General features: G+C 45.3%; 1 protein-coding gene across 1 annotated transcript; it reads right to left on the reverse strand.

Annotated features, from left to right (window-relative positions):
• Nucleotides 1-2570: 2570 nt before the first annotated feature.
• On the reverse strand, nt 2571-23145 carry gpm6aa (glycoprotein M6Aa). The gene is made up of 7 exons (XM_042062051.1): nt 22890-23145; nt 10420-10612; nt 9846-10002; nt 9253-9406; nt 8789-8865; nt 8434-8499; nt 2571-4951 (listed from the first exon to the last, which is right to left on the reverse strand). Exons 1-7 carry the CDS (start codon nt 22924-22926, stop codon nt 4799-4801), a joined length of 837 nt encoding a protein of 278 aa, XP_041917985.1. The 5' UTR covers nt 22927-23145; the 3' UTR covers nt 2571-4798.
• Between the last annotated feature and the right edge of the window lie 698 nt (nt 23146-23843).

Genomic DNA, 23843 nt, shown 5'->3' on the forward strand with positions numbered 1-23843 from the left:
CCTGAGCACCGCTGTTGTTGCAGGAAGCTCACTGCGCCGGGATTAGTGTGTGTTTCACCTCACTGTGTGTTCACTGTGTGTGTTTCACTAATTCACGGATTGGGATAAATGCAGAGACCAAATTTCCCTCACGGGATCAAAAGAGTATATATACTTATACTTACTACTTATTTACTCCCTGCTGCGTCGACACGGTCCGTCCGGCGTCTCTCCTCTCGGCCGTCATCATGCGCTGCTGCCCCATCAGTCGCTCCTTCTCCTGTTTCTCTCCATTTCTTTATCACACACACACAAACATACACACACACACACACACACACACACACACACACACACACACACGTGTGTGTGCCTCAATCCCACATTTCTGTCTTTTTCTCTTCTTTCTTAAACATAGTTTCTTGCGCTTTCTCTCTCTCCACACATACACACACGCATACACACACACATGCACATGCACACACACACACACACACACACACGCACACACACGCACACACACGCACACACGCACACACGCACACACACACACACACATAAAGAATATCCACAGTCACTCTACCATTATAAGTCATCTTTATTTAGTAAAGTAATGTTTATTTACAGACATTATGTGTCATAAATACCCTGCATTTCACTCCTTTTCTCCTTGATTTGATCCCCTCTCTTTCTCTCTGTGTGTCTTTATTATAGTGGTAGTGTGTGTGTGTGTGTGTGTGTGTGTGTGTGTGTGTGTGTGTGTGTGTGTGTGTGTGTGTGTCTAGTGTAGTGGTTGTTTATTTGTGTGTGTGTGTGTGTGTGTGTGTGTGTGTGTGTCTAGTGTAGTGGTAATGTAATGTAGAGTCCAGAGGTCCCCTTGCGTGTAGACCCTCATAATGACACAAAGGTGCAAGCTGTAGCCTGGGCCATGATTTACAGCTATGTCTGAGATGAGAGTGAAGGTGTGTGTGTATCTGTGTGTGTGTGTGTGTGTGTGAGGGAGCCAGTGGGTAGAAAATAGTGAAAGCAGTGAGATGTTGACAGACATGCTTTTAAAAGACTTTAAAATAGTTGCTTTTTTTCTCTCTGTCTCAAACACACACACACACACACACACACACACAGCAAACAGACAGACAGCCATATAAAGACAAACATTTTTTGTTTTTGTTTTCCAGAGATAAATAGGTAACACCTAAATCCAGGCCACATGGAATCCATTTTCAGCCATGATGAGCATATCTATCCCCTGACGCTTCTGCACTTGTTAAAGCACAAAGCCATTTAGAACCTTAATGTTACCATGATAACGGAGGTCAGCGTTGCTAAAGCAGGCATGAGGTTTGCTGGTCAATGACAACAACAATCACAATATTCCCTTTAAAACTTTGTAACTAGTTTGGCAGTGAATGCGTCTGCACGGAATGTGCTGCACCTGTTGGCAGAGCAGGGCAGAGCAGAGTCCGGCTCCTCCTCTAGCCAAGGCCCTTGTAGACAGACTGGCAAAGGTTAGTGCCTCTGTCTGGGTGCTAATCCTATTAGCGCCCTTGTCATAGCGGCATGGAATGATATATTAGATCACATGGGATAAGCAGGGCAGGCAGACAAGGGGGTGGGACTGGAGGTATGAAGTGACCCCGTAAACCTGGGAAGGACCTGCTTGTGTGTGTGTGTGTGTGTGTGTGTGCGTGTGTGCGCGCATGCATGTGTGTTTGGGTGGGTGTGTGTATGTGTGTGCGTACTGTATGTTGTGTGTGCGTGTGAGTGTGTGTGTTGTTAGGAGGGGGGGTGTGTTTTTTTCTTACATGATGATATGGAAGTAATAGCATATAGGTTAATTATAAGTGTTTGTATCTCATGCTTGCTATCATTTTAGATCATAGTGCATTTCAGCCGAGATCTAAGACAATAAAACAAAAATGGATCATTCTGACATCAATTCTTAGACAGAAGGAACACGTGGAGGTGTGTGTGTGTGTGTGTGTGTGTGTGTGTGTGTGTGTGTGTGTGTGTGTGTGTGCACGGTGTGAGTTTGTGTCTGTTCATTACGGATTGCCCACCTGTGTTGGCGTAACAGACGGATGGCCTGGTAAGGCCAGGTCAGAATCTAACATGGCACATCTGATTAAAGCGTAAGCCTTGAGAATCTCTGGAAGCACCATTCAGGCTCGGAGTAATAAATCTGCTGTTAAGGAGGTTACCCCTCTTAAGTCTACAAGGCATAATAAGGTAGCAATTATCGTTATCTTTGTCGCAATAAACATTGTCTTAAACATAGACATGTGTAGATAGTGGGTTACTTGTAAGCATTTATACAATAACTTGTGTTTAAGCGTATAACAATGAGAACAAAGAATATGGCCAGGTCACCACATTCTTTTTTTTTTTTTAAATAAATAAATACTATAACCATAACCATAACTACAGTCTTAATGTAGACACATAAATCTGTTTCATCAGTCTGCATTGTTAGTTGGGGGCATATGAAATCACAGATCACTTTTATAATGTCCCCTATCCACTTAACACACACACACACACACACGCTACACACACGTATCATAAGCAGACAATAAACGAGCCAGAGCATATTTATGAACAAGTACACCAGTGCATCTTTTTATTTACGCAAGCAGTTTGTTCCTACAGTTGAGAAAAGCCACTGTTGAAGCGGTTGGCACATGTATGTACAGAACAGACCCATGGTTACAGGCTTCTACTATGCATTCTGGGTGAACGTACAAAAGGCTACAATGAGGAGGGAGCGGAAAGCGTCGTCAGGTCAAGACTGAAAAGAGCAACAAGATTACGGGGAGGCAAGATCAGGACATGGGTAAAGAAGCGCAGCACAAACCAAACAGACACAACTCAAACACTACCATCTACAAGCTGAGAGAAGACTTGTGTGAAACGCAGAGAGCACAGGAGTTGAAATACTGCACATGATTTAGAACTCATAAAAGAGGAGAGTTGAGCCTCTTCACGTGAGGTCAACGTGTTCAAACAACTGAGACCAAATTAAGAAGGAAATTAAAATGAAGTAAAATGAAAATTCTATATTTTTTTCGTATGTTTGTTTCCAGTAAAACGATTACCATTTAATGCATGACCATGCCACAAAGAACATCTAGATTCACAGTCGTTTACCTAACAGTACAGAGATTCAACTCGCAGTTGAATACCAATGCACTTACACCTAGAAAGAGCTCACAATGATCCAATATGTGCACAAAACTAGCTCTTTGATAACACTGACAAAACATGAATTGCCAGGCAGTAAAAAGAATGATAAGACACCTCTGTAGTCCAATAGCAAAATCAAGCAAGATAACAAGTGATTTTTCTAATCGTCATCAGGATATATCATTATAGGTTTTTTTATCTTCTTTTAATTTATTATTCATTTTTATTTTAAAGATTTTTTGGTTGTTGTGTGTGATTATTTTTTATTTTTTTTCGTTTTTTTTTTTTCCAAATGAAATCTCCCGCCAATCTGTAACGTCTTCCGAGAATGTCAGGACATCGCCTCCATCTTGGACTCGTCGGTGTGTCTCCCTCTTTCGCCCACGCGTGGAATGTGTTTTGATTCTCATTACGAATTAGGCTATTACCTGAAGTTGAAGTGCTTACGTACATGTATACATTTACATTAGGAGTATTTACAAAGCAGAAAACTGCAAAACTGCCTACTTACCTGCTCTATTTCTCATTCTCTACTGTACGAAAATAAGAGGAGGGGCTCTAAAATAATTGGCGTGCATGTATGACAAGACAGGTATGCATACCGAGCAGTAAGACCAGTCTGGCACTGTGTGTGTGTGTGTGTGTGTGTGTGTGTGTGTGTGTGTGTGTGTGTGTGTGTGTGTCTGGCACTGTGCATCACACAGCAACCGTGTTCACAACACATCTGTCTCCACCCGGCCACGGTTCCGTGTTGGTGCTGTATCGGTTCCGTATCAGAACGGGGCCAGATGTGCTCCAGAACCATTAGAAGTGTGTGTGTGTGTGTGTGTGTGTGTGTGTGTGGCAACGCCAGTAGGGTCAAACAACGGCTGCAGTAACCCCTTGATGTATTTGACAGTCAGACCTGGCTCTGCTGAATGCAGGCTTGGCACAACGAGCAAAAATAATAACCTTTATCTTATAGTATTTTGGTTAGACTCTTGAATATTGACTGTAAATAAAAAAGATTTATGGTACATTTGCAATATCTTTAAATAATAGGAGAATAATACAGAATTAGCTGGTTTTGGGCCTCCCTCCCCACAAATGGTTAAAAAAAGAGTGCTTATTTTTTTAGTTTTGTTATTTTTTATCTCCTGAAGTGATGGCCCTTGCATGTGTGATGTTCTTTAGAACGAGATCTGTGAAGAGACTCTCACACACAGGAGGGGAATGTGCTTGGAACCCTTTAGACCCCAGAACGGACCCATAAAAGAAAAACAACAGAAATTAAAATAAAAGAAACAAAACTAACAAAAAGATAACAGAAATGAGAAATAGAACAAAGAACATGAAAGAAAGAGCTTTTAAAAAATCCTCCATTAAAAATGAGTAAAAATGTCATTAAAAAACATAAAGCAAAGGTAGCTTGTACACTACCTATTCATTTTCTAAATAATAACAATAATAATCATAATAATAATAGTCATAATCTCAATCATAATTATAATAATGTTGATAATACTGTCTGTATGTGAAAAGAATGGGTTGTCATGGGGTGGTAGTGAGACACACCAGTGAGATCATCTCAGCGTCACCACTCTCCTGTGACAGGAAGTGACATCGCTGGACTTCCTCCCCCGGGCGTGCTCCTGCCTTATGTGTAGGCATTGAGGCGCTCCTTGGAGCGCGTGGAGTGGATGTCGTGGAGCTCCTGCTCCTCCTTGGACTTGATGTCCTCATACTTCTGCATCTTACAGGCGTCCTTCACGTAAGCCCAGTTGGCTGACAGCACCATCAGGTAGTGGATCTGAAAAAGAGGAGCAGTTTTACACACCAGCATTCACAAATGCAAGGCTTCAGCTAGATGGCTCTGCCCTTTTAGAACTGGTTTTGTGTTAAAAGCAGATTTTCTCCTTTCCAACGCCACCTTCTATATGTGCCTTGAGAAAAGTTGAATTGTTTATGGTGCTATTCAAATGAATAAAATGAAATAAAAAATCATTAAAATTGAATATGTACAATATATTTGCAGTATAACTATCACATGCACACACACACACACACACACACACACACACACACACACACACACACACACACACACACACACTGTATGACTACCATGCACACACATCTGATTCCACCACCAGGTGGCAGACCTGACTAAGTCTTTGAGGGGCCCTTTGTTTCCATGGCAGCTGATGTTCCAAGCAGTCATTCTGCCACAGAGAGCTCAGGGTTCTGGCATTTACACTCCAGCCAGATCATGTTCACTCCATAAAATCTCTTTATGTGTTTTATGGACGACACTCCTATTAGGATTAATTCAATTGTTAATCTCTTTACCTCAATTGCCCATAGCAAAATGAAGTTCATCTATCTTTTGTGAAATATAAAATCAAGTGGAAGGGAACATAGCCCCAGCTAGTGAGAGATTTATATACGTGCTCTTTGTATGTAAAGCCATTATGACATTCAGAGGAAGCAGGAGAAAGCTGTGAGAGCTCTCAAGTCGTCGAATCTGATTCGCCCTGTTTTTCTTCGAGTGGTGTTGGTATCAAAGAGGAAAACACCATCGTTGTCAGAGGCAACAGCAGCAGTGTGAGTGCTTGCATCAGAGACAATAGTCGATAAGGTGAATCCGATGCTATGACTACCATGGATACTGCTACTGCCCACTCCACTACTCGCCACCCCAACACTGAACAGCCACACGCAATACGTTTCATAACCAACAAGTAACAAAAACAACGATATTTCCTCTCACATTGAGCTACAAAATATGTCTATATAAATACAACTGTTGTCTTTTTGGAATATTTATATTATACATGATTTGAAACAATACTTTTAATATCTAACAAGCTGTTTTAAATGCTAATGAGAGATTGATTTCTCACACAGTCCCCCCTGACTAGCGGCAGCCTTCTCTTTCTTAGAAAATGGCTCCTCGCAAATCACTGAGATGTTCTCAACAGGCTCCGGGCCCTTTCTTCTCCTAGTTTCCATGGTTACCATACGACATGCCCAGCGTCTCTCAGAGAGAAAAACTCTGTCTCTCCAATGCGCCAAAATCCCTCCTTCCCAGACAGTCACACACACACACACACACACACACACACACACACACACACACACACACACAGACACCCGCACTCGCACACACACACAAACACACAGACACCCGTACACACACACACACACACACACACACACACACACACACACACACACACACACACAAGCACATATGCACACAATAAAGCACAGACACATGTAATCACTCACAAATAATACTTTCTCTAACACATAGACACAGCTGTCCACCCTTGTCAGCTAACACACACACACACAGGCATGGAGAACATAGAACAGACTAGGGCTGGGCAAGATGGCTAAAATGCATCACACTAAAATTATTCTTATGTTTAGGTATCAATAATCATTGATACATTTAACAACCTAAAAAAAGGATTTAGCCGAGAAGGCTGAAATACAGATAAAAAGTGTCCAGCCAGGCACTTGGTTATCATAACCTCATTTGAATTTATGAAACAGGAGTAACGTTGGCACTGTACACCATGAAGCTGAAATGGATATTATTTATTAGCCTGAAATGTTTCGCTCATGTGTGATCAAGTGCCTTAAAATTAATTTTAATTAGTCAGATTAAGGGCCCTAATTTTAATTAGTCAGATTAAGGGCCCTATCATGACATTCTAGGGCTGTATTTTGGGCACCAGCGCATGGCGTAAAGTTCGTTTTCCACCCGCGCAAAGTTTAATTCGGTATTTTGCACGTTTATTTTTTAAACATTGCGCCCAGGGGTGTGGCAATTAACAACCTAGGGAGGGCCCTGGCGCGTTATCTAAAAATCGCTATCGTACACCACCTAAACCTGGTCAGAAATCAATGGCGAGTTGTTCATATGCTATTTTAAGAGCGCATGTCAACAGTCATATTGGCAGGTGCACGCACCATCCTTCTATCATTCATGAACGCACACCAGCGCACGTCCATGCAAAGCATTACACATTGCACGATTACAATGGGAAACATAATTAGAATTAAGATATTACGAAATACTGTACATCTCATGATGAATGATTAGTTATTCCTTTGCAAATTGGTAACGACGGTTAAAAGTAATTAGGGGAGAGGCGAGGGACACGTATGGAGCACTGTGCTGCCACTGTGCTGCTGATAGAGGTCTGCCTTTAAATCACGATAGAATAGTGAACACTTGCTATGTTATCAACTGCCCATATATCAGTTCTCACGATCAATATGAAATTGTTGGCGGCATTCATCCGTTTAAGATTTAAAATCTTTCTCTATGTCATTTCTGTTGTTTTGTCACATATTGATGATGCAACCGAACATATTGGCTATTTGCATGTGATTAGTGGTACACAATATTATCAAGGTGTGTGGATATGATTGGTGGCTTATGAGCCAAGGAGGGAGAACACTTATTCATGCATCCAAAGTTTGTGTGCTTGTTATGAGCTTTCCTGACAGTTTGAATGAAATACATTTTAATAAAACTAAATTCTATGCCATTTTTTTTCTTATTCTTCTAAATTTCTTTCTTATAAATAAAGTGTCTATTGTGATACATATACCAATCATTTAGTCTTAAAACCCTCTCTCTCTCCCTCTCTCTCTCTCTCTCACACTCTCTCTCTCGCTCTCTCGCTTTGGGTTGCACTCTGTGCTAAGAAAAGCTCTATATAAATAAAAATACTTAACTTTGAATACTTTACTCTCTTACTCTCTCTCCCTCTCTCTCTCTCTCTCTCTCTCTCTCTCTCTCTCTCTCTCTCTGTATCTATCTACCCACACACAAATGCACACATACATCCTCTCACCCTGACACAATCATAAACACACATGAATACCCACACACCTGGGTCTGTTCCTCCAGGTAAAGAGTATAAAGTGTGTGTGTGTGTGTGTGTGTGTGTGTGTGTGTGTGTGTGTGTGTGTGTGTGTGTGTGTGTGTGTGTGTGTGTGTGCTTATGTGTGCAGTGTGTGCAGACAGTGATGGATGCATCTCTTTGGGTCCCATAGGACCAGATAAACATTGTTAAGCAAAACACAAAAAAACACCCTGCATTATTTTTCTGCTATCTGACCTGTGTTGAAACACACACACACACACACACACACACACACACACACACACACATGAATGAGACATCTCTGCATTGTATTTGTTGTTGCCATGGGCATTCCAGGTGGGTATAGTGAGAGAGTGCAATAGTGTTGACTGGAAGAGTCTCTCACCATGGCGATGACTGCAGCTCCAGCCCCAGCCAGCGCACACACAAAGAGGTGGAAGGTCATATCCAACTGTAGGGGACAGAGGAAGGGACAGATGAGACGATACCACACACACACACACACACACACACACACACACTAGATGCACAGATGCACACAGAAACAACACACACACACATGTGTACATAAAACATATATACACACGCACACCAGAAATATGCACATACTGTACACAAAATACGCACATCACCAGAAACAAAGAGAAACACACAGAGATATGCACACAAACTGAAACACACAAACACAACACACACACACACACACACACACACACACACACACACACACATCTGCTCACCTCATTTGAGACACACATCCTGTAAAACTTCTCAGATCCCGCACACACTGTCCTCTCCTCCCCGATGGTCACCACTCCTGAAACAGGGACACGGCCAACATGAATGCACAGCACATGCACAGAACTAGTCCACCTACAAGCAGCTCTGCCCTGCTCTATTCTACTTTAAGGTTGGAAGCCATAGTACTTGACCTAATTTGTACTGTTTTCATGACTTCTGTTTGTCCTAAAGAGTAATTATCTTTGTCCTTTCCTCTTGCCAGCTCTGGCACTTTGAGAAACTCAAGTGTTTTAGGGGTTTTTAGGGTTTTAGTACACAATGCAACCTATTTCTCCTAAAGCATTTCTCCTGCTTCCTTCTTTATGCTAGACACTCCTGGAGAAGATTCATATAGATCTCTGGGTCTATATGAAGGGTTTTGTGGTTTTGTGGAGTGTGTTGTGGAGGCCGGACCCGGGCGTACCGAACTGGCGTGGGTCGAGGCAAAGGCTGGCTCCTTCCAGCAGTGTGGCGTTTTGGCAGATGGTCCAGATGTTGAAGTAGACGAACACGGGCAGAGAGGTGAAGGCCGTCACCCCCAGCCAGGCCAGCATGAAGATGTAGGTCAGCAGGATGAACTGCACACACAAAGCCCAAAGGTCAAAGGTCATGACGCAGATAGATAGCCTGTAATTTCACAGTTTAATCTCTCCTAGCCATGAGAAACAGGCCCATAATAGCTTTGTACTACAGTATCGTCCATACACTTGCCAATGCATGTGCTCCTCCAGAATCAGTCTTGACCTCTAGATATCTTTAGAGCAATGAATTAGCAGCAATCACTCTGAGCTGGCAGATTATCCATAGCATCCCATGCAGGAGTCTTACCACCTGCAACTTTTTTACTTCACGTAAAGCCTCCTTGTCATTGAATCTTTTACCCACAATCCCTCTGAACTGAGAGGTCACCTAATCTCCTCTCCTCAAGCTGTTCTGTGACACCCCCCGCCCCCCACCACACACACACACACACACACACACACACACACACACACACACCGTACAGGGCTGCCTTACCCATGCGCTGACGCAGCGTCCACAGGTGGTGATCTTGAAGTCTCCGTATAGGTCCTTAATGGCTCCACTGGTGAAGAAGCCCTCGACCATCAACAGGATCCCGTACACGAAGAACGCAGAGGCAATGCCATAGATCACATACTTAATGATGTCAATGCTGGTGGAGAGAAGGACAAAGACTGTATTAGTGTGTGTGTGTGTGTGTGTGTGTGTGTGTGTGTGTGTGTGTGTGCATAATGCGTATTTGCATATGTGCGTGTAGTGCAAAGTAGTGCGATGTACATTATTTAGAGTTCTTCTTGAGTTTCAGAACATCTATCCGCATGCAAACGGCTCTTTTCATGTTCAGAAGATAGATTTTGGTCTGGAAGGAGTTGTGTGTGTGTGTGTGTGTGTGTGTGTGTGTGTGTGTGTGTGTGTGTGTGTGTGTGTGTGTGTGTGTGTGATTGAGAGAGAGAAAGAGAGAGTAGAGTAGAGATCTGGGGAGATCTTTAATGTGTCTAATAACTTAAGAAAGTGTTTGATTGTAAAGCCCAGTGAAAGATGAAGTGGCCCAGTGGTGGCGCTAACTCACATGGTGAAGACGTCCACGCCATCTCCAGGTGCCCGTATCACCTCAAAGTAGTTCTGCAGGATGGTGACGGTGCCCGACAGAGCCTCGTGCCCGCAGCCGCAGAACAGCGCCACGCCAGCGTACAGCAGGATGGTGGCCACCAGAGACGGGTACGGGATGCCACGCAGGCACTTCAGACAGCACTCGCCACACCCTGGGCACACACAGGACACAAACATAAACATCTATACATTTAATAATCACATGGGTACGGATGCCACGTAGGCACTTCAGACAGTACTCGCCGAGAGGACATACACATAAACATCTATACATTTAATATAGTAACTCTCCATACCCTGGGGGCACAGAGGAGAACCATAAACATCCATACATTTAATATGGCAACTCTTCACACCCACAGGAGCGGCACACAGGACACAAACATAAACATCTATACATTTAATATTGTATCTCTTATTTACTGTATATTACTCATTATTATTAATATTAATATTAAATTATTAAGGCGTAAAACTGATGATGATGATAACCGTATAGAAAAAAAATAAACTGTACAAAAGCATACATTGTTCATGCTCAGAATACATTGCTAATGCATACAGAATGTGTGAGAGAGAGAAAGAGAGGATAAGCAAATCAGAATATCTCTATATAAAATACAGTCCCTCTGACCTATAATGGAAACTCAGGCCACTGACATACATTAGATTTCCGAGCTATGCTTCCCCTGATGGAATGCCATGACCACAATGAAATTTCCGCACAAATCCAATCATGGAATTCCACCCAGGCATTCCGACTACATTAATCTCTCTGAGTCCGATTTCCGTCATGTCTAATGTTACATGCCCACAGTCAACAGCGGAGCTACAGAGCGCGCTCACAAATGAAATGCATAACACCCATAATCTGATCACTCTGGTTGACATGGGTCCTGTATTCCCTATGGGTACTGCACAGGGGCAGTCTGATTGGCTGCTCAGTGCCGGCGTCGCTCCTGGGTGCAGAGGGTTCGGGAGCCTGTGGAGTTCCACTCAGAGTCTGACACACAGACACTGCTGAGGACTGCTCCCCCTCTCTCTCTCTTGCGATCTTACTCTCTATCACTCTGTCTCTCTCTTTCTCTCTCTTTTACTCTCGCTCTGTCTGCTCCCTGACTCCTGACTGGAATTACAAGTACATGCAACAGAGCAACGCACAACCTCCAACCTGGCCTCCACATAGACACACACACACACACACACACACACACACACACACACACACACACACACACACACACACACACACACACACACTCCCACACAGGGTATAACGGTCCTACACAGACCAATACACTCTCTTACTCACTCCCTCTCTCTCTCTCTCTCTCTCTCTCTCTCTCTCTCTCTCTCTCTCTTTCTCTCTCACACATGCACCCCTTCCTTCTCTCTCTGGACTGGCCTGGGCTTAATCTGACATATTAGCTAAACCCCACCACACAAAAAATGTGCATACAGCCTCAATTAACATTGAGCATAACCCCCTTTTTGCACACACACACACACACACACACACACACTCACACATGTGTGCCCTCAATACATACTGAGCTGGGCATAACTGCCCTGGAGCTCAACCCCCCAACCTCTGCACACTCTAAACACCCTACCCCCCTCAGCCCAGGGCAGGGTCACGGCAAGTATGGGTGTGTGTGTGTGTGTGTGTGTGTGTGTGTGTGTGTGTGTGTGTGTGTGTGTGTGTGTGTGTGTGTGTGTGTGCATGTGTGACCTGCACTAGTGAGGGATAAAATGCAGATGCAGGTTTCAACACTATGACTCATAAATCAGCTACTGTAAGTGGAGGATGGGTGCTGGGTACCACATCAGTGCAAAGCTACAGGCTCGCTTGCTTTAACCTTGCCTTGCCTTAAACCAGTGCACTTGCTTTTGCCTTGCCTTAACTTAAACCAGTGCACTTACTTTTGCCTTACCTTGCCCTGCCTTAAGCCAGTGCACTTGCTTTTGCCTTGCCTTGTCTTGCCTTAAACCAATGCACATGCTTTTGCCTTGGCTTACCTTGTCTTGCCTTAAACCAGTGCACTTGCTTTTTATATGTTTCTGAGCCTGTAGGGACGTGAGAAACCATTAGGTGCAATCTCATCATCAACCCTGCATGTGGATCCTGACTCTCCAAGTACACATTTACAATAATAATGAATTCATAACTCCGGAGCAGCCGGCTCTATGTGCAGTGACAGACTGCAGTATTATTTAAACATGAGTGGCTAAACGCCTTACTGTAATGATGTAATTTCCTATAGAACCACTGATTACATTGGAGGGGAGACATGTCTCCGTGGCAACTGCACAGGTGGGAGAAACCATAGCATTGAGTTTGAATGTCTATATCAGTTAGATGTTTATCATCCTCACACTGATAGCAACTGGGTGGATCAGATCTTCATCTGGTGCAGATGGGTATCCGTTCTAAAGATCTCTCTCTTTCTCTCTCTCCCTCTCTCTCTTTCTGTCTATCTACCTCATCTAAGACACTTTCATCCCTCTCTCATGTTACCTGGATCACAGCTCTGGTGCAGATCTATGGCACATTAGAACCAGATGTGCTGGACAATCTGATAAACCATACAGTATGTGTGTGTGTGTGTGTGTGTGTGTGCAATCTGATGACCCATAGTGTGTGTGTGTGTGTGTGTGTGCGTGTGTGTGTGTGTGTGTGTGTGGGTGTGTGTGTGTGTGTGTATGTGTGTGTGCCTGATGATCCATACAGTATCTCTCCTCTCTCAGTGTCTTCAGTGTAGCTTGAGTAATAGTCCTCACTTGTATGTGGCTTGAGTAATAGTCCTCACCTGCCCAAATCTCTCTCTTTCTCTCTCTGTTTGTCCGTATCTCTTTTAAAGATAGTGTAATCTCTCCCTCTGAGTTGAGATATCTGAGCCAGATCAGAGCCAAATCTGACTTGTGTGCTATCCGGTGTGACCCTGGCAGTGCGAGGTGCTTTGTGGCACGGGCCTAAGCGTTGGGGATTGGCTAAAGAGCCTGTTTGATGCCGTATCCATAATTCAGCAGCGGGCCAGATCCCCTGGCCTCCACAGGCATGCATTATTAAGAGCCGCTCCGCTTGAGTTAAATCACCTGTGATGACAGATATATCACCTCCCTCTCATCGCCTGACACACATGGACACTCACACACTTACACACATTGACACTCACACACTCACACACATCTACACTCACACACTCACACATCTACACTCACACACATCTACACTCAAACACATCTACACTCACACACTCACACATCTACACTCAAACACATCTACACTCACACACTCACACATCTACACTCAAACACATCTACACTCACACACCTACACATCTACACTCACACTCACACACTTACACACATCGATACTCACACAATCACATCTACATCTACACTAACACATTCACACACTCAAACACACACACATTTACACTCACACACATACACACATACAATCACACACTGACACATTTACACTCACACACATACTGTACACTGTGTGTGTGTGTGTGTGTGTGTGTGTGTGTGTGTGTGTTCGTGCATGTGTTTGTGTGTGTGTGTGTTTGTATGTTTAGTGGCACTTACTGTAACATTGAGGTCAGAATCAACACTGCTCCCTTAAGTGTTTGGCAAATATATTTACACAGTAGTCTATGCGTACAGAAATAATCCTAATCATATCTTAACCCAAATCCTCAGTCAGCAAACTACCACTGCATACCACGCCCTCGCCTCGTGTCAACACACCGTACTCCCTGAACTGACACCCCACACACACACACACACACACACACACACACACCCTACTCCCCGAACAGCACCCCCCCCCCCCCCCCCCCCCCCCCCCTCAACACACACACACAAACACATACAGTACACACACTATTCCCCGAACTGACAAAACACACACACCCCCACACACACACCCAACTCCCCCTCCCCCAAAACAGTAGGCTCTGCCTCCTTCCATATACACAACACCCACAACCAATGTCTGCCCCTCCCCCAACACACATACACATTCTCTCGTCCCAATACACACCCAACCTCCTTCTTCAGTAGTAGACATACATGCACACATCACACAAACACTCACCCCTCAAAGCACACACACACACACCACACACGCACGCACACACACACACACACACACACACACACACACACACACACACACACACACACATACACATACATACAACCTCTCACAAATATACAACATACACAATAGACACCCAATCTCGCTCATGAACAAAATACATGAACCACCACACATACACATATCTACTCTCTCCTACCCACTCACAAACACATACAGAAAACAGAGCCAATCTCCATCCCCCCATAATATATGGCCTCTCCCTAGACACACCCACATACAGTCTCTCACACACACACACACACACACACACACACACACAGACACACACACACACACACACACACACACACACACACACACACACACACACACACACAAACACACATACACACTCACAAACACACACACACACACACACACACACACACACACACACAAACACACACTCTGCCCGACTCGCCCTGACCCTGTCCCATCTGTCCGTCTATGAGCTGTGGGCATGTCACCTCCTCCCCCCACGTTAATCCCCAATACAGCGGGGTGATGCTGACCTGATGGCCACCCCTCCACTCACACACACACACACACACACACACACAAACACACAAACACACACAAACAAGGGGGACCCCCTGTCTGGGGCCAACACAAAGGATACCGTGCACTGTCCATTTCAAAACCACAGGAGTACCCTACCACTACCCCAAGGGGGAGACAGAGAGAGAGGGAGAGAGAGAGAGAGAGAGAGAGAGAGAGAGAGAGAGAGAGAAAGAGGGAGAGAGATAGAGATAAAAAGAGGGAGAGAGAGATAGAGATAGAAAGAGGAGGGAGAGAGAAAAAGAGAGAGAGAGGGAGATAGAGAGAGATAGAGAGAGGGAGCAGATGGAAGGACACAAAGAGGAGAAAGAGGAGAGGAAGAGACAGACAGATGGACAGAGAGAGTAGTGGGGTGTCACGCAGTGCTGGGAGGGGAAGAAAGTGCCATTTGTGTGTGTGTGTGTGTGTGTGTGTGTGTGTGTGTGTGTGTGCGTGTGCTCGTGTGTGTGTCGTTGTGTGTGTTCATGTGTGTGTGTGTGTACATGTGTTTTTTGAGTGCATGTCTTAATGGCTGATGCTTTAAGGAACATTTTATCTGCTGCTGATGCCTCCAGCCTTGTTAGGGGAGCGCAGCGACCGTGCCGCATCTTAAGTGCTGGGAGACAAAGGTAACGTAGTGCTAAAAGCCAGACAGATCAGGGAGCAGTTAGACTAACAGGACGTGCAATTGCTGTGCCTTCCTCTGGCACCCTGAAAGGTGTTGAGTTGGGACATGCAGAATTGATGGCTCTATCGCTCTGTGTGTGTGTGTGTGTGTGTGTGTGTGTGTGTGTGTGTGTGTGTGTGTGTGTGTGTGTGTGTGTGTGTGTGTGTGTGTGTGTGTGTGTGTGTGTGTGTGTGGGTGCCAGCAGGTTCTCAGCTGTGTGAGCGCCTCCCAGTTTCCTCTCCCTCTCCCTCGCACTGCGCATGTTTAATCAACCAGCATGGTTGCCATGCCAACGGCGGCGCTTATTCTGAGAATAGAGCGGCGCTTTCAGAGCGAACGCTGACCCACTTTGCGAGCGTCGTGTGTCAACAAATTTCAGCGAGAGAAAGCGGCCGAATGCTGCGCATTACAGAGATTATGCTCAGGGCTAAAGCCAGGCTCCTGCCAGCTCTGAAAGCCCCTGAAAACGCCTGGCCTCCATCACCAGCCCCATCCCTGGCCTCCATCACCAAGGATTCCCTCTCAGCTGCTACCACTCCTTTTGGCACCAGCCAGGACCTCTTATGAAACAAGGAGAAAGAGTGAAAGAGTGAAAGAGTGAAAGAGTGAAAGGGGGTCACTTCAATGTGGGGGGGTGAGGGGGGGTTGCTGAGAGAGAGAAAGAAAGAAAGAAAGCAATGCGCTCGGAAATCTCACGGTCGCACGGGCAGGGGGGTATGTGTGTGTGTGTGTGTGTGTGTGGGTGGGGGAGGGGGGGGTTCTTCCCAGCCTAGCCTATGCACCTGCTACACCCTCTAAGACCACTTCATGTTTTGCTCCTGAGGAATAGACGTAAATATGAGCTCCCCTAAATACACTCCACAAACAGCAGATCATTGGGGATTGTAAGGGTCACACGCTCACTCTAACAATAACCACAACTGATGTCTGGGGGACAATTGGTGGAAGCACAGCCCTCCCCCTTTGGTCAGATAGAGAAGGAGATTATAGCGAGAGGACAATAGAGCAGCGTGGCGAGGGAGAGGGCCTGGAGTGTGTGTGTGTGTGTGTGTATGGGGGGTGGGGGGGGTTAGTAACATAGTGTTAAGTTAAATAAACAATAAGCGCCCAACTCAAGCGTGAAATCCGCACCGAAAGGGTTGTGAAACATTTAGAGGTAACACTTGCAAACTTGTCCGTCTCAGCCGATTCTATGGCCATCGTTCACACTTAGCATTAACACCGTCTTGGCACTTTTCTACCAATGCCACCGCACAAGCATGGGGCAAATGCTGGAAAATCACACCAGAGCTAGTGCAAGGCAGAGATTTGGATGGGCTAGGACTGGGCAGTGATTGGGGCTGATTTTGGGAGAGTGTTCAACATGTGTGTCCTGTTGCTAATTTGTGTCTGCTCATGGAGATGGACAGTCTTGCTTTTTTGCTTGTTTATTTGTTTTTGTCTTTAAATGACCCGAGAAATGTAACTGAATTATAGAGGTGATTGATTATTCATATTTTTAAAAAAAAGCAGTTTTGGCCCTGTATGTAGTTTTGGTTGTTTGGTTGTGTGTGTGTGTGTGTGTGTGTGTGTGTGCGTGTGTGTGTGTGTGTGTGTGTGTGTGTGTGTGCGGAGACATTTCTGGTAAACGCCCATCTTCTCTTTTCCTCTCTCCCCTGGCCAGTGACGGCCTGCCTGCCTGCGGGCGCCAGCAGGGCTTTTGGCAGACAAGTGTTAAGACTGCAATCTCCAGCAGGTGGACAGGTGAAACTACACCTGCCTGTGACACACAGCACAGGAAGAGCATGCGCGGACACAGAACTCTCTCAGCACGACGTCTCACCCTCTTCTTGAGGAGCCGTGCTTCCGACACCTGATTTGCTGTGGTAATGAGCGGTAAGATGGCAGGGGGACAGAAGGACGTCCCACACACAGGAAATAACTCACGCCTATTCTACAGTGGCCACTGCATGACTATATGACATTAAACGACTTTATCTGCCATTTTAACGTGTCCTTCAAAATGCTGATTTACTGTTGGAATTTCTCAAAGCCACAGTAGGTCATTTATATATTGACACAGACATTATACTGATGAATTACTGTTAGCACCCATTTACCATGTGATTTGTGTACAGAATAGTGCACGAGTATTTTGTCAGTTTCCTGGAGTATGTAATAAGGTCTGGAGCCTTTAAATGTTAGAAGACTCTGCTAAGGGGGTTTCTGGGCAGCATTTCAGTAATGGCAATAAAACAAAAATCGTTTGTTTCGAGTAGAACTGACACATACTGTAAAACTCAGATACTCTAACTCTAAACACACACAGAAACAGACACACACACACAAACACACACACACAGCTGGTGAGAAGTCACAACTCTCCAGACAGACAGAGCGGATTAGCCAAAATGTGACTGGGAGGAGGGAGGGGGGATGTGTAGTGTGGTGGGTCTGTTTGTGACAGCGAGAGAAAGTGGAAATGTGGGCGTGTGTATTATTCAAGAGATATGTCTGTGCATGAGTGTTTGTGTGTGTGTGTGTCTGCACACAATATGGAAAGTGTGTTCCTGATGTTTCTCACACTGTTTTATTGATTATGAAATAGCTGAGTAGATGTACTCCAATGACATGGTGCTGAATGCCAATTAAAGGTATTGATTAATGATGAAAGTCCACATGTAACACATGGCTAAATGGATGGAGAAATACTGCCTGCCATCGACCTCGAGGGCTCTATAAATTAAAGTCTTTCATCAGATTTATAGCATCATAGACACTAATGGACCTGTTTTGAACAGCGGTTCTGGTCTGGAACCGTTCCAAACTCAGTTAACACCACAGAAGTACGATGGGGAACTGACAAGAACTATTTCAATGGTATGAAACACTTTTAATTATTGCTATCAGCTATCAAAAGTCTATTAAGCACTGCTAATTATTGCTATCAGCTATCAAAGGTCTATTAAGCACTTTTAATAATTGCTATCAGCTATCAGAGGTGGATGGTGAACACATACACCTATAACCATCTGGACTCCTTATAGAGCAATGATAACACTTCTGTCAGGTTTCTACTGGTTTATTTGTTTTATAAACACCCTGTATTACTGAGGCTTTGATAATCTCACCCAAAGACGCAGTTTATTTGGAGATGAGCGTGTTTGCTCCATGGGTACTTACACGTGTCAAATGAAAGCCGACACACATCTTTTGAATGGGTGAATCCATATGACCTACTACACCAAGAGATATCGCTGCTAGACTCTGGTCTCTCTCTGCTTGTATGATTTCCTCTCTGGGCTCAGCTGTGTTGGACAGGGTGGACAGACTGTATTGACTGACAGAGTCGACAGATTTGTTGATGTGTTATGTGTTGGCTATTGATAATACCTAAACAAACACACAGCAACCTGATTATCAGATTGAATTATATTATTATAAGATTGAATAACCACTCAGTCATGTGGCATGTTTGACAGTCATATCATCACAGCTAAAGACACAGCATCATCATGTCTGAGTCAGACATAGTCAAATGTAGAACAAAACAACCACATGACAGAAACAGGCTGAAGTAATGTCTGTGATCTTCTCGTCCTGAGTCAACAGTACACAAGACATCATCTGAAGGTAAACAAATCTGGCTGTAAATGTGGTGACAGTGTCCTACTCATGGCCTCCTGGTTAAAAAGCTCAGCATCATAACTGTACCTTCGCCGTTCTAACGACCCCTCGGCAGAGCCCACTGACACCAGAGGAGGGCCTGTGGTTCTGCACGCCCAGACGGTACCCGAGCCGTCTACTGCAGGGTTCTTAACAAACCAAAACAAACAATGGTGGCGTTTCACAAGGGTCTGCCCAGTCAGCGTGCCGGCGATCAACTCTCTCTCTCTCTCTAATTCCCTTTTTCATTCCCTTGCTCTCTCTCATTCCCTCTTCCTCCCTCTCTCTCTCCCTCTCAGAGTAATGATTGCAGTAATGAAATGCCCTTTTCCCTGAGGGGCCCCAGGGCTCTCACTCCAAGACAGTTCGCCTGTGAGAGCAGAGAGAGCCACAGCTCTGTTTCTGCCCTGCCTACTGCGGACCGAGCACAGATCCCCTCTCCATCGGGCCAGCAGGGCCCAGAAGCAGAATCTGGGGGGTGGACTCGAGGAGTGGGGGACCAAAGCTTATGGTTCTTCCACCCAACCCTCAAAATAATTTGTGCCATATTATAATCTTCATGAAATATGAACCTGGGGAGAGCCTGGGAAGATCTGACTTCAGTCCTGACATCCTGACTTATAGCAGATATGTAGGTGAAGATGATGCATTTAAATGCACCAGGCCTCTTATTATATGGAAATGCCTGGGCTTCTGGCTGGTGAGCTCACACTGCTCAGCAGTCTGACTGACACACACTCAACAGACACCAGATGAACACCAGTGCCCTGTCATGCACCAACACCAGCGCCCTGCCAGCACCAACACCAGCACCCTGCCATGCACCAACATCAGCACCCTGCCATGCACCAACATCAGCACCCTGCCAGCACCAACACCAGCACCATGTCATGCACCAACACCAGCACCTTGTCATGCACCAACATCAGCGCCCTGCCAGCACCCTGTCATGCACCAACACCAGAACTCTACAAACAAGCCTCCGGAGACTGGTTAGGTTTGAGCAATTCCATGACAGTTGGGTTTGTAAGCAGGTGGTGTAGTAGAGCAGGGAAGAAATGACAAGGATGAGAGTGTTTTTATTATTTTGTGTGAGGGTAACAAAAGTGAAATCTAAAAGCCTTTTGACTGTTTTGCTATTCTTGTGTCATGCACAGTATGCACAATAAAAGCTTGTCCTTTAAAAAAAAATGCATCTGGATGTGTATGTGTGTGTGTGTGTGTGTGTGTGTGTATATGTGTAGGTGTGTTTGTGTATGAGTGTGTGTGTGTGTGTGTCTGTGTGTGTGTTTGTTTGTGTTTGCACTCTTGCCTGATTCAGTCTCCCCCAGAGGAGCTGTTTTGGGAAAGGTTATGACGTTTTGTTTGTGGATTTGAGGGGGCTAGGAGGACAGCTAAGGTTTCAGCGCTGTGAGCTTCACACATACACAGGCTCATTCTTCATGTTTGCTTCGAAGTGTAGACACTAACAGGGCTATGGAGGCTGCTGCCTTCCTCCCTCTCAGCCTACATAGAGTCCTGAGCCCTGGGGAACCCTAGCGTTAAACAAAAAGACAACTGAAGGGAGATCTGCTGTTGTTGTGCTGCTACTCACTGCTCTGTATCCAGGGAACGCAAAACTTCCACATGCAGAACACAAACATGGGTGTACTGTGCATGCAAACGGGTCGGTTATTCTCAGGTCAGCTGTAATTATGACTGGTATGCATGGGGGTGTCCATAAGTGCACATAGCCTGTGATATGTGTATGTGTTTGCCTGTGCCCAACACTATCCCAGAAGCAAGTATCCCTGTTTTAGGTCAACAGAAATTACATACCTCAGGTGTGTGTATATGTGTGTGTGTGTGTGTGATAATAGCTCATCTTCGTGTTCACATTATGATGTTTCTCTTCAGAGAGGAGTGGTGAAGCACAACATTAATGAAGCACTCAACCCAGCACCTTAAGATGAATGTTTCATGCAGCCATGAAGATTTGATAGAGCAGGCAGCAACCAGCTGCTAGCCATGGAAGAGTGGAGCAGCATATGACCCAGCTACTCAACAGCGCCATAAAGTATAGCCTAACTACACATTCCATCCACACCGTCAGACGAAGGTAGATAGCAACAAAACAGGAGAGTCTGGCTTTATCGCATAGGCTACATTTTTTTCACATGGCACTGCACTGACAATGCTGATGGCGGGTTTAAAATTGCTGCGTGTGGTGGACTAAACATGGAAACAAATCGAATCTGCACATCTTCTTTGAAAGGGAAATGGACTTGATGATGCACCTCTAGAAATATAGAGCGCTCATTCCGATGTATTAAACAGCCAGTGCGCGCAGCTATGGGGACATGACATGGCCACTACCATGGCAACGATTCCACATCATGCCTGTCAAACACTGCCTTTAAAGGGGGGGGGGGGGGGGGTACACATAGGAAGAGGGAGGGAGGGAGGATGGAGAGAGAGAGAGAAAGAGAGAGATGAATCCTGACCAGTGTCTCGCGCATCCCTCCTGTGTGCCCTGTGATGTTTTTCGAACAAAAAATATAGCTGCTAGAATATTATTAATATGTACTGAAATGCTAATATTTATCATCCAAACGTAAATAGGCTAACTGCGTTCAAACCGATATTTTCTCTCAAAGGCTAAAAAAAATTCAGCTCTCACTTCACTGCACAGTGCATATTTATAGCAAACCCATTTCACACAAAAGCAAACAACTGCTGCCACTCGCAAACAGATGAACCAACAAGCGAATGAAAGAAGTGCGACCCCCACGCCTCTAATGAGAAGGAGAGAAAGGTTTTGATTTGGAGACAATGGCGGTGGGAGGTGAACGCTCTGAGCTCGGCTTCACTCGAAGCAGCCTCCTTCAGACGCCAAACAGAAACGCGCGGGAGGACAAAGACAGTCCCTTTCAGTGCTCCACAGCATCCCCGAACAAGCACACACCCCTCTCTGTTTGTGTGTGTGTGTGTGTGTGTGTGTGTGTGCACGTCTTCCACGGAAAACCTGTCGCCAAATATTACACCAAACAAGTTGCATTTCTTTCTGCATCAGTACATTGCCTATTTAATTCTGTTATACACATTTTTTAAAAATTTGCCTCCACCAACAAATTACATCTCTCAGCTAGACAGAAAAATGTATGATTTTTTCATGACTGTAGCTCAGAGACACACACCAAAGCCAAACAATAACAGCAGAGCAACCCATGATGGAAAAGCAGCATTTTAGATACAACTGATTTGGGAACTACAATGTGTCAGTCAGTGACCTGTTTTCCATCTCTCTTTCGCACACATCAGTAATCCACTTGATCACAGACAAAAGGACCCAGGCGGGGATTATAAACAGATGCACTGAGGTACACGGCACAAACAAAGAAGATATATGGCACGGGACAACACAAAATTACCAAAAGCGGCCGTCGCTCACCTTTCTGGGTCTGCCCCTCGTCCATGTCCTCCTCCATGGTATTCAAATATCAGCCGGAGATCTACTCTACAGAAGTGACCAGTGCAGCCGCGTCGAGCTCGTCCAGACCAGCTCCTTATTACACTCCCCCCTGCTAAGCACTCACAATAGAGGCGCGGGCTACTCCTGTGTGCACTTATCTCTCTCTCTCTCTCTCTCTCTCTCTCCCTGCCTGCTCTCTCTCTCTCTCACTCTGAGTCTCTCTTTTTCTCTCTCCCTGCCTGCTCTGTTTCTCTCTTCCTCTCCCTCTCTCTCTCACTGCCTCTCCCCCTCAATGCTCTCTCTCTCTTTCTCTTCCTGCTCACTGCCTCTCCCCCTTAATGCTCTCTCTCTCTCTCTCTCTCTGTCTCTCTCTCTCTCTCTCTCTCTCTCTCTCCCTCCCTCTCTCTCTCTCTGTCTCGTGCCTCTCCTTCCCTTTCCCTTCCTTTCTCTCCTTATTTCTATGGATACTCTCTCTTTCTATATTTTCCTTCCTGCTCTCTCACACTCTCTCCCTCCCTCCCCCTCTCTCTCTCTCCCTCTCTATCACCCCCCTCTCTCTCTCTTCGCTACTTCGTCTATTCCAGACGGAGATCGCCTGTCAACACAGATTTCGTACAGCTGAGTTGTCTTGAGTGTGAGGGGGATCAGGGTGTCGTCTCTGTCATAGCCTGTGTGTGTGTGTGTGTGTGTGTGTGTGTGTGTGTGTGTGTGTGTGTGTGTGTGTGTGACTGTATGTGACTATTTGTGCACTGTTGTGATGGGAGGAATGATGCCAGCACAGGTGCTGAGAAAAACACATGTGCACACCCACAGACACACACACACATGCTCACAAAATGGTGCTCCAAACATGGACGATTACACTGCAAACAGAGGGGTGTGCTGATACAGACAATCACACATAAACACACACAGAGACACAGACACACACAT

The sequence above is a fragment of the Alosa sapidissima genome, chromosome 14 (genome assembly GCF_018492685.1).
Source record: "Alosa sapidissima isolate fAloSap1 chromosome 14, fAloSap1.pri, whole genome shotgun sequence".
NCBI classification, from domain to species: Eukaryota; Metazoa; Chordata; class Actinopteri; order Clupeiformes; family Clupeidae; genus Alosa; species Alosa sapidissima.

Bases quoted from the DNA above. Each gene is read 5' to 3' on its own strand.
- gpm6aa (XM_042062051.1), bottom strand. From the start codon at position 22,926: ATGGAGGAGGACATGGACGAGGGGCAGACCCAGAAAG. The intron at 10,003-10,419 runs GTGAGTTAGCGC...TCTCTCCACCAG, and splicing joins GGCGTGGACGTCTTCACCAT to CATTGACATCATTAAGTATG. The intron at 9,407-9,845 runs GTAAGGCAGCCC...TTGTGTGTGCAG, and splicing joins GACGCTGCGTCAGCGCATGG to TTCATCCTGCTGACCTACAT.